The sequence below is a fragment of the Lactuca serriola genome, chromosome 5, assembly GCF_051521515.1.
Source record: "Lactuca serriola cultivar US96UC23 chromosome 5, Lser_US96UC23_V15, whole genome shotgun sequence".
Taxonomy (NCBI): domain Eukaryota; kingdom Viridiplantae; phylum Streptophyta; class Magnoliopsida; order Asterales; family Asteraceae; genus Lactuca; species Lactuca serriola.
In genome coordinates this window covers 283,185,716-283,198,345 of record NC_136412.1, presented here as the reverse complement: position 1 = coordinate 283,198,345, position 12,630 = coordinate 283,185,716, and the positions used below count along the sequence as shown (strand labels likewise).

Genomic DNA, 12,630 nt, shown 5'->3' with positions numbered 1-12,630 from the left:
TACAAATTATTTATTAGCTGGCTAGCATAAAAGCTCAATATCTAAGTAACTAAATCCATAGCGTAATTAAAACTCAATTCGTTTTGGACATTAGATATCGTAATTAAAACTCAATTCGTTTTGGATATTAAATGGCTTATTATACTTATCAAACACATCTTATTTATGTCATTGGGCAACAAATTGACAAAGTCAAATGTGTTTGACATGTGACAATATGACTTGATTCGTTTTTGATATTTTTTAATTAACTTTTAAACTAAAGCATTCTTAAATTAAATTTTATATAAATTTTCACTGATTTAATCTATGGATCAAATCAAAACAATCTCATTTGATGCGTGATCCTTTCCCTACTTCTAACTCAATATAGTTGTTCACAACATCCCAATAATTGATTAATTACTCAAGTGGATACGAATTAGTCCTCGTTAAGCCCTAGACTTAAACCAGCTTTATCGCTCATGGATCTCGTATTTAGTTACTTGATTATATTCTCTCCAAATTAGTTAAATATTGTGGTAGCAAACCTAAAAAAAATGAAAGTACTATTAAGTGACGTGTAGTTCACATAATGTTTTTAAAATAGTTGGAATCAGTCAAAGAATTCGAATATGTCATAAATTGGAATTAGAATTCGAAGCCTGTTAGGTTTGTAGAAAATAGAATTGAAATCCAATTGTATATTTTGTTTTGTTCGTAGATGTTAGTCGAATATATCTTTGTGTATTGTATTTTATCATTGTATTTATTTATTGTGTGTCTTTTGTATATTTAGTCCACAATTATAGCTCTTTCCATATAGTTCTTTCTATATTTTGTATTATTATATATTGGTGAAATGTATCTTGGTGTTTTATGGGAAAATCATTTGTTAGCATGGTTTTAGGCCAAAAAGAACCCTAGTTGTTTCCCTATCTGTGTCGACATCTCTTCCCTCTCATTCTTTCTTCTTCCTTAATTCTTCTCTACCATGACTATTCCACTTGATAAATTGTATGGCATCACCAACATCAAATCATATGTTCCTCTCATTCTTGATCTCGACAAGTTAAACTACGATGCATGCCGCGAGTTCTTCAAAAATCATTGTGTTGCCTACAAGGTTTTCGACTATCTTGATGGCACCGATCATAAACCCGTTGATCAAGATTGGTGTACTGTTGATTCTTTTGTCAAACAATGGTTTTACGGTACTCTCACACAACCTCTTATTCAATCTATTTTACTACCCAATGCAACGACTCAACTATGGAAGACTATTGAAGATCTCTTTTGTGACAACAAGGAAGCAAATGCCATTGAACTCGAAATCAACCGAGGAACATTGCTATAGGAGACTCCACTTTTATGGAGTACTACATACACACCAAATCTATTTATGATCTCTTAGCTAACATCGGATCAAAAGTTCCCGAAAGAACCCTTGTTACTTATGCTCTCGATGGTATCTTCAAAGTTTGACCACATTGCCACTACCATCCGTCAAATTGATTGAATGATTAATTGCAATTTTTCAATTTCTTCAAATTGATCGAATGATTAATTGCAATTTTTTTTGTCTATATAAAAACATTATCTTCCATTCTTGGTTACTCATATTTTCTTTTCTCCACTTTTGCCTATATAAGAACATTATCTTCCATTTTTGGTTACTCATATTTTCTTCTCTCCACTTTTCCGTTTCTAGTATATAGAGTGCTTGACAATGAAGAAGAATATTGTAGTTGTTTATATATCTAAAAGAAATATTTTAATGATGAAATATGTCGAGGAGACATGATATTATTTGGAAATGAGATTGTTTATTCAAAATAACTTTAACGTGTTTGGTTCTTAGTTTGGTCATGTAATATTTTTTAATATAGCTATTAATGTTTTTTAATGTTCCGCGATATTTTTATTTCGTAATTAAGTAAAGTGCATCCATAAGCTATACTTCAACAAGAATGCTACATCATCGCCTATTTCGATTGTTAATTTATTTTATTATCCTATTTATTTAATTTATCTCTATGTTGTTATAATATGAATAATTTAATTCATTTACTATTATAATTTTCAATACACAAATGTTGGTATAAAAAAGAACATATTGTTGAAGTCGAGACCGTATAATTTTTATTTATATTGTGATGCATACAGTGCATTTAGTTTTTTTTTTATTGAAATATGATAGTCTATGTCATTATAAATATTTTTTTTCTACGTCTACTCTCCAAAAGAAAATATATGTCAATCAATTTTAACTAATGAAACTCCTCGGATTTGATTGTAATTTTTGTTTATATTATACTTTAGGATGTACTACTTTATAAATTAAACAACTTTGTTTTAATGGTTATTTTTTATTTTTACTATATTTATACTCTTCGTATCCAAATTATTGGCTTAATTGTTTACTTAAACATTTACCCACGACTATTTAACTGTATAATTGTATTTGTGTGCAATGTGTGGGATTACACCTAGTAAACTTATAAATTAGGACATCTAAATCAACATAGTTCAATATATGTCTTCTTTTTTGAACCATATGCATTTCAAACTTCCAACTCTTCCACCTCCTACTAATTAACCACTTTTAATTTTTAGTTCTAAAACTCTTCAACTTTCAACTAATTAACCATTATAACTCAAAAATCTTCAACTTGTGACCTCAGGAGAAAGACTCAACTCTTCATTCTATAGCCATGGTGCTAGGAAATTCAATGAATTCATTTCACGAGCAAATCTACCGGAGTATTCCATGGGTGGTCGTAAATACACATATATGACAGATGGAGGGGAAAAGCTTAGTAAAATTGGCCGAATCCTCGTAAATTCCATCTTTATGCACAAATGGTCAAACGCAACCCTCACGACACTACCCTAAGAATTCTATGATCATTTCCCACTGATCCTCCTCGTTTCTTGTGACATTCCCAATTTCACGACCAGAAAGACTGATTTGTTTATGCTTATTTAAAATCAGAGTATCCTTCTTGAAGAATAATATCGCGACATTTGTTCCCATAAACATGATAATGGTATTCTCAAAGCATTTACAAAGAAATATATTTTATTTATATTAAAAACCTTGGGATGTCATCGCCAATACAGTACATAAGTATAAACATAAATAAATAAGGCATTACAAACATCTATTATTCTACTGGCCTATAATCCATAAATCTCTCATCTAATCATCACGCCTCTACTCTCGTGCCACTACCTGTAATATAAGAAACTGAATGGGTCAGGATTGGGAGCCTAGTGAGCACATATGGTTTTCAACCCACAATAATTAAGTTCTTTTAATTATATATTTTCATTAAGTCATTCTAGCCGGTTACCCATTCTCGTTATCCTCACTTTCTGTCCCTAAAGCATCTAATTTGAGGGAACTATCCTAAGGATCATCTTTTGGATATGTAACATCCCAATTTTTAAGACCAAAAATTTTTGTTTTTAATTATGTTACTTATAAAAACGTTTACTGAAAAACATCATCAATATCATATAAATCCATAAAACATAATCACATGTCTCAAAAGTCATATCATCATCAATAGTAATAATAATAATATCAGAGTACAATCCCATGGATATCAAAATGTGGAAATCATGTGTGTGCGATGCGTTGCTACCATTCCAGCTCCTTCCCCTTCGACCAAGAGGTACCTGTAACCAAAACTGAAAACCGTAAGCACAAAGCTTAGTGAGTTCCCCCATCATACCACATACCATACATAATACATACTGTCTAACACATTTGGGTACTGGCTACCCCTTCGTTCTCTTTCAACCGGTAACTTCCCTAGCATATCATGGTACTGGCCTACCCCTTCGGTCCTGTCGACCGGTAACCTTGCCTAGCGTATCAGGGTGTTGGCCTACCCCTTCGGTCATGTCGACCGATATCCAAGGACTATTTCACCCATACCACTACCACATAATATCATAGCACATATATCATAATCTATCTATCGTAAGTGGGTACTAACCACCCCTTTGGTCCTTTCGACCGGTACTGGGGTCTATCCAACCCCTCCTATCACATATCACATAACATCATCGCATACTAGCACATAATCATAACATATCAACATACAAGATAATTATCACAAAGACAATCATCTCTACTATAATTCTTACTAGTGGGTCGACCTTGGTGCCTTAGACCCACTTTTATTGGAAGGTAACTCACCTCGTAAAGCTGAGTGTCGAATCTCACAGGAAGGGATCTCTAACAGCTGCTCCGATGACTCCCGGGTATCATAATCATAATGACACTCATTCATAATTTACAACACTACTTACGGTAAAATGACCATTTTACCCCTTGGTCTAAATTTAACCATTCATAAGGCCCAATGCTAACTTATTAAATGCAATGCACCCATAGCCCATCAAAGTATCCCTAAGGGCCCATTAATGGCCTAATTTTCTAAATTGGGCCCAACTCTTCAAATGGGCCTTTTCATAAGTCTAATAAGTCCTTAGCCCAAAATGAATAATCTTGAGTGGCCTAATATGGCCCAAAGGCACAATACTTCTAATTCCAAATTCCCAGGCCAAGATCTATACTCCACAGTGGGCCACATGGTCTAATAGTCCAAGCCCAGTCCCCCAAGGCCCAAAAAGCCCAATCTAGCCCTTCTGCATGCATACGCGCGATGTACCTGGCATGTACGCCCAACGTACGTTAGCCTTGACCAAAACGGGGAGTTGACCCAGTACGCACAGCATACCAGGGTGTACGCTTAGCGTACTTTCCAACTTTCTTGGGACTTCATTTGTGACTTAATCCATTAAGTCTTCACGTCCAAAATGTAGATCTGGGTCCTTTAAGACCTCCTAATCCATAAAGTCACAAACTTTATGTGCTTGCATGCATGGTTGGGGTCCAAACATGATTTTGGTCCTTTTAACAAGCTTTATGACCATCAAACACTTGCATGGTTATGGCTTAACCATCAAGGTCCGATTTTTATTAATTTAAGTGCTTCTAAGAGCCCAAAAGGACAACTCTTATGTTCTGAAACTATCAAGACTAAAGCAGGCTCAACAATGGTGCTCCAAAAGTGACCCAAAACACCCCAAAGTCAAATCTAAACATGTAATGATCAAGTTTGAAGCTTGATACCTCAAATGAGTCAGAAATGGTGCTAATCTCCTGGATCTACAAGCTCCCTTTGAATTTTTGCTCCTTCTTCAAACTCCTTTCTTTTCAAAACACCAAAACGTGGATTCCAAATCACAAGAATACACAAATGTGAGTTAGGGTTTTCGTGGTGGCTGTAGGAGGGTGAGAGGGAGGATGGACTAAAGGCATAAGGTCCTTTAAATATGGATCAAACCCTAAAAATTACGGTTTTCAACTATGCGTGCGTGCGCTGCACGTACCCTTTGGTACGTTGGGCATACGTACATGGCCTTCCCGCCCCATCATCTTGAGTATGTTGTATGTACTTGGCATGGTACGCCCCAAGTAATGCTTTTCTCAGCCCAGGGCTTAAGGCCCAACTATCCTAGCCCAAACCAACAACAACCCATTATTCAATAAAATAAGTAAAATTAATACTTGCAAATCCCGAATGTTACAAATCTCCCCCCACTTGAATTAGACGTCGTCCTCGAAGTCTGCTGATGCTGCTAAAAATAACTCAGGGTAGTGCTCCCTCATCTCATTCTTCGGCTCCCACGTCCATTCCAAACCCTTGCGGTGCTGCCACTACACCTTCACTAGCTCTACCTCCTTTTTCCTCAGCGCCTTCGTCTTCCTATCTAGAATGGCTATCGGTCGCTCGATGTAGTTTAGGCTATCATCCACCTGAATATCCTCGAGAGGCACCACCGCAGAGTCGTCTACTAGGCACTTCCGCAGCTGGGAGATGTGGAAAGTACTGTGAATCTGGCTAAGCTTGACTGGAAGATCCAGCCTATATGCCACCTTGCCCACCCGGTCTACAACTCTGAAAGGACCAATGTACCTGGGGCCCAACTTGCCCTGCTTCCTGAACCGGATGACACCTTTCCAAGGTGACACCTTCAGGAGAACCATATCCACAACCTGAAATTCCAGGTCCGAACGACGCTTATTGGCATAACTTTTCTGCTGACACCGGGTAGTCCCTGCTCCTGACCTAGTGGATCCTCTCCTCCGTCTTGAGTTCCACTTCGATACTCCCCATGACCCTCTGCCCAACCTCACCCCAACATATCGGGGTCCTACACTTCCTCCCATACAACATCTCGAAGGGAAGACGATCGATACTCGTGTGGTAGTTGTTGTTATAGGAAAACTCTGCCAAGGGAAGGTAGGTATCCCAGCTACCACCGAAATCCAAGACACACACCTGCAACATATCCTCCAAGGTCTGGATGGTCCGCTTGCTCTGACCATCCGTATGCGGGTGAAAAGCAGTGCTAAAGTGCAGACGAGTACCCAACTCATCGTGAAACTTCTTACAGAATCTGGAAGTGAAGCATATGTCTTTATCTGAAATCACGGAGACTAGCACTCTGTGCCGAGCTACCACTTCTCGGATGTACATATCGGCCAACTTCTCGGCCGAGATGCTCTCCTGGATCGGTATGAAGTGTGCACTCTTGGTCAACTGATCCACGATGACCAAAATCGAATCCACTCCCCGTGCGGTCCTGGGAAGCTTTGTGATGAAATCCATGGTAATATCTTCCCATTTTCACACAGGGATATCTAATGGATGAGTCTTGTCGTGAGGCCTCTGTTGTTTTATTTGAGAATAATCATAATGTTCACATTTATTGCTATATTCTGCTTGAAGTTTTCTAAAGTTGGTTTTGGCCTCTAATTGATTTTTTAAGGGTTTTTGGGCCTTTCTGAGAGTGTATCCTTCATATTTAAGGTCCTTAATTTCCCTAATTAATAATTCATGTTGATCACGATAATGTTTAATTTTAGCTTGACAGGACTAAGAGCATGATTTTTCACTTACTTTGGTGATTGAAGAACTCATTATTCACCAAAAAGAATAATTTACCAAAAATAGAACTGATTATGAAACCAAGAAAAATATCCTTTGACTTGAAACCTCAAAAGTCAAACTTGAAAAGTCAAAGTTGAAAGTCAAACTTAAAAGTCAAAATTAAAAGTCAAAGTTAAAAGTCAAACTTGAAAGTAAAACGTGAAAACTTAAAAGTTAAAAGTCAAATTTGAAAGTCAAAAGTCAAAAGTTAAATTTAAAAGTCAAAAGTCAAACTTGAAAGTCAAAATTCAAATTTGAAAGTCAAACATGAAAATCAAAATTTTTGTCTAAAAAATAACCTTAACCGAAAACAAAAGTTTCTAGATCGAAAACGAGGGTTTTGGACCAAAAATGTGACTTTTGGGCCGAACAATGAGATTTTGGACCGAAATTTGCGAAGCCTCTTGACCCAACCGAGAAGACTCGCATACACTCCACTAAAAACATTGGACCGAGAACTAGACCGAAAACCAGCAAGACCAAGAATTGCTGACCGAAAATGTGCAAACCGAGAACAAAAGACCAAGAACTTCGAGGCTTCGGACCGAGAACAAGGCCGAGGACTTCGCAATCGAGAGCCTGATGACCGAAATCGCTACTGGCTCCGAATCTTCTAGGGTTTGACCGAGGACCGAGGACAGCCGCCGGGATCTCGCAAATTTTGACCAAAAACTCCTAAAACTTGCCAAAAACACGAAATTTTCAAATCTTTAATGCCAAACTCGATCAAAGACTCAAAAATATGAAGACACGAAGAACAATGGCCAAAATTTTGTCAAAAGTAAATTAAAAACACCAAGAAAAACTTTTAATAATATTTTGCAATAACCCGATTGCTACCAATCCTTTGCTTTGATACCAATTGTAAGTCCCTAAATCCCAATCAAGTGAATGACGCAAGATATAATATGAAATAAGAACAAGATGATTAATCTTCAATGCACACTATTATTGAATAGTCAGGTACACAAGATTCTTGATTACACTTGGATTTCTCTCTGTTTCTCTCTAGATCACATTCTTAGCTTATGGCAGCCTCCTAAAACATCCTACACACATTACGAGGCTAAAATAACACTATTGATACCTAGACCTAATAACCAAAGCCCAACCCAAAACCCAAACAAAACAATATTAAGCCTAACCAAAATCACATCTAATTTCGGTCCAAACAACACCAAAACATGGTGTTTTCGGTCCTAGACCGAGAACTTTAATAGCTTATGAAAAGCAAAGTATAAACCACAATTTATGACCTAACAGACACAATCGTTAAAGGAACACTGTGAAGTCTTACTATCTCATTCACATATACACCTACAAGCTTATCCATAGACCATCTCTCATTGGCTGCTATGAAGTGTGCACTCTTTGTGAATCGATCCACGATTACCCAAATCATATCGTGACCACTCTTTGTCCTAGGTAGTTTAGTCACAAAATCCATGGTGATGTCCTCCCATTAATACTCCATATTTCATGAGGTGTTATAAACCTACTTAGTATAAAATAAGTTTCAAGATATGATTTGTAATAACTATAGCATGGCTCTAATACTTGATTGGAAAGTGTTAAAGTTACCATGAACAACGACGTTAAATGTAACGGAAAGCATAAACGAGATGTTATCTCGCCAGAACCTTGTTCAAGGCCCGGTCTTGGCCTAAGTAATCTAGCACCAGGGTGGCAGTTCGTTTCCCTTCACGAGGAAAGAATATTCCCCGTGATCTTCTCATTCACTCACGACCAATCAGGACGTGACAAAAAGCTTAGGTGACGCCCAGAACTGATGTCACCATGTAGTTAGTTAACGTGGTCATAATTCTCCCAGTCAGAGGAGGCCACGTCTCACACTTATTGGGCAAGGTCCCCACGATTCGTTAGTAGCAGGTATAAAAGGATCTATTCAGTCTCAAGGAAGGGATCCATCTTCTCCCTCACTAATTTTACCCTAAATTCTCTTTCTCATAAAACTAACTTGATCGTCGGAGTGACGTCCAGGGAGAACACCCGGTTGTCCTTTAGCGGTTCTTCTGTGTTGTGTTCTCAGGAAAACTTCAAGGTTCGATTCATCAACCAATATCCAATCCCCTGAAGATCATGTGACAACATTTGGCGCCATCCGGACGTATCCTTAGAGTGATACAACCAATAAACAACGATGGCTCTCAAAAAACGGGCGATCTAAACCCAACAACATCTACGACTGCAATAGACGACCTGTTTCGAACACCGATGATGACACAGATCCCACCGATTACAGAGCCAATACTCCAGTGCAGTTTCTGGCAACTGTCGTTAGATGGTTCACTGCCTCAGACGGTGATATCGCATCCCGATCTATTGCAGGAGCCTCCATATGACGACACGGAGGTACTCGCTATCTCTAACTCTTGTAAGAGGAACACACCTCACCAAGCAGAGGACAAGACAAAGGTACTCTCGAGAAACCTACTCAATATTAGTTTCTCGAGCAGCGATCCCAGACCATTTAACTGGGATCCGCGAGACCCACTCCTCTTATTTGGATTCATTCGTAACACAAAAATCCATCGGATTTACATTAAAAATGGTAGTTGCTCTGATATACTCTATAAGCATTGTTTTAAGCAACTACTAGATGCGTGGAAGGAGGGGCTATGACCCCCAACCGGCGAGCCGTTGGTAGGATTCACCGAACATAGTTTGTGGCTACTGGGCACTATTCGGCTACCCTTAACGTTGGTCAGTCACGACGAGAGGGACCGAATCACATGAATAATCAAATTTTCTGTGATCCGGTATCCAGCAGAGTACAATATTCTGCTCGGACAGCCGACAATCTCCTTACTACACCTCATACCATCGACGATCCATGACATAGTTAAATTTAGCACGCGCCAGGGATCAGCGATGATCCTCGCCACAAACACTAGGGCACAACATTGCCACCAGATCATAGCTGCTCCCAAGCTTGTGCGAGCACCAAAGAAGTCAAAGGAGGGATGTTCCACTGAGCAGCACCAGATAAACACGGAATATCCAGAACAACTAATGCGAATCGGCGCTCACTTATCAGACGAGACCATGGCACAACTAGTAGCACTCCTGAAGCAATATTCCACCGTTTTCGCCTGGAAACCAACAGATCTGACAGGTGTTGATCGACAGGTTATAGAACACAACCTTAATATCACGCCTGGAAGCAATCCTGTTAAACAAAAGAAGAGGGGCCAGACAGTAGAACGGAACAGGGCAATAAACGTAGAAGTGGCCGATATGGTGAACGCCGACATACTCAGTGAAGTAATGTTCCCAACATGGATAGCAAATCTTGTCATGGTAAAGAAATCCAATGGGTCATGGAGAATGTGAATTAATTACTCTGACCTTAATAACGCCTATCCAAAGTATTGTTACCCGCTCCCATAGATTGATCATAAAGTCCAATCGCTCAAAGCTTTTCAGCTCAAATGTTTCCTTGATGCGTACAAGGGCTACCATCCGGTACAGATGAAATGAGAGGATGAGGTGAAAACTACCTTCGACACTGAGAAGGGCACTTTTTGCTACCAGAAAATGTTGTTTGGGCTCAAAAATGCGGGTGCTACATATCAAAGGCTCATGCACAAAGTATTCGCCGATCAAACTGGTAGGAATATCGAAGTCTATGTCAATGACATGGTAGTTAAGAGCCGCAATGAAGAAACAGTGCTCCACGATGTGGAAGAAACTGTCCAAACGCTAGCTAAAGCGCATATGAAGTTAAACCTAGCTAAGTGTACTTTCGGGGTAGAGGAAGGAAAATTCTTGGGTATAAGATATCCAAGGAAGGGTTTCTACCCAATCCCACCAAAATCCATGAGTTCCTCAAGTCGAAAACTCCCCACAACCTCATGGGTGTACTGGAGATCAACGGTAGGCTGACGGCATTGGGAAGATTCATTGCCATATCTGCAGAAAAGGCGCTTCCTCTATACCAAACACTCAAAGGGTGCCTAGACAAGAAGCAGTTCAAATGGACAGAAAAAGTAGATGCGACATTGCCACAACTGAAATATGCCTTACACCAACTACCGGCTCTCGCCTGCCCGCTACCAGGGCAAACACTACAAATGTATTTAGCAGCTTCCGAAGAAGCTATCTCCTCTGTGTTAGCGGTGGAGAGGGAAGGCAAGCAGGTCACCATACATTTTGTTAGTAGGGCCCTACAAGGACCAGAAGTCAATTACCCAGCCTTAGAGAAGCTGGTCCTCGCCTTGGTATACAATGTTAGACGGCTACGGAGGTATTTTTCAATCCCACAAGGTGGATGTTCTGACTAGTTACCCGATAAGACAAGTGTTGCTAAGGTCGGAAAAGTCCGAGCGCCTGACCAAATGGGCGAACATGATATCCATTACCACCCCGGACTAGCATCAAGTCCCAGCCCTCATAGACTTCCTTGTTGAAATCCCAGATACCATTAAGGGAGTTCCGACAACAATCTCTGTCGACCCACTAGAGCCTGAAGCCGGCAAAGAACTCTAGAAGCTATACACCGATGACGCAGCAAGTAAGGAAGTCTTAGACGCAGGCCTGATCCTCCAAAGCCCCAACGGTGAAAAGATCACTTACCCGTTACGATTCGACTTCCAAGTATCTAACAACAAGTCAGAGTACGAGGCACTCCTAGCAGGTCTGAGGCTGGCCAAAGAGGTTGGGGGAAAATATCTAGCAGCTCTCAGAGATTCATTACTTATCACAAATCAGATAAATGGAACATACGAGGCTAAAGACTCAAGGATGCAGAAATACCTAGATGCATTCTGTAGCCTAATCAACACATTTAAAAGTTTTTCGATAAAACAAATCTCGCGGGGAAAGAACGCAAGGGCAGATGCTCTCAACAAGCTAGCCTCCAGTTATTATGATTACATAACAAAGAAAGTGTTAGTTGAAGTACTCCCGGAGAGAAGTATTGATAACCAAAGGGTCAATACCATATCGACTACTCCAGAATGGACCAAACCCTACGTCGATACTTGCACTATGGCGTGCTCCCGGATGAAAAGTCAAGATTAGGGCGTCACAATTTGCAATCAGAGACAACCAATTGTACCGAAAAGGGTATTTAAGCCCATGGCTAAAGTGTATCTCTAAAACAGAGGGGCAGACATTCCTGGAAGAAAGTCATTCTAGAGATGCGGCGACACATGAAAGCGCTCGAGCTCTCACAGGCAAAATACTCCGCCTAGGGGTATATTGGCCAGACATATACAACGACGCCGCAACCCTAACCAAGAAATGCAAAGAATGCCATGCCTTCGCTCTTTTCCAAAATCAATTGGCCATGCCATTGACTAGCATTACCAGGCCCTGGCCTTTCCATTAATGGGGAATCGACATAGTGGGACCTTTCCCACCAGGGCCAGGGGGTGTGAAATTTTTGTTGGTAGCTATGGATTATTTCACTAAATAGATAGAAGCAAAACTGCTGGCCACCGCCACTAGCAAGCAAATGATAAAGTTCATGACCAAGAATATCTTGACCCATTTGGCACCCCAGAATCCTCCTAAGTGATAACAACACGCGGTTTGAAGGAAGTCCCTTCAAAGAGTGGTAGGAAGACAAGATAATCCACCGCCGATTCACATCAGTGGTGCACCCTTAGGCCAA

At 39.8% G+C, this 12,630-nt stretch overlaps 1 protein-coding gene across 1 annotated transcript; it reads left to right on the top strand.

Annotated features, from left to right (window-relative positions):
- The first annotated feature begins 973 nt into the window (after positions 1 to 973).
- LOC145050561 (uncharacterized) lies at positions 974 to 1,336 on the top strand. The gene has a single exon (XM_078998787.1). The coding sequence runs from the start codon at positions 974 to 976 to the stop codon at positions 1,334 to 1,336; it is 363 nt and encodes a 120-aa protein (XP_078854913.1).
- Positions 1,337 to 12,630: the final 11,294 nt, after the last annotated feature.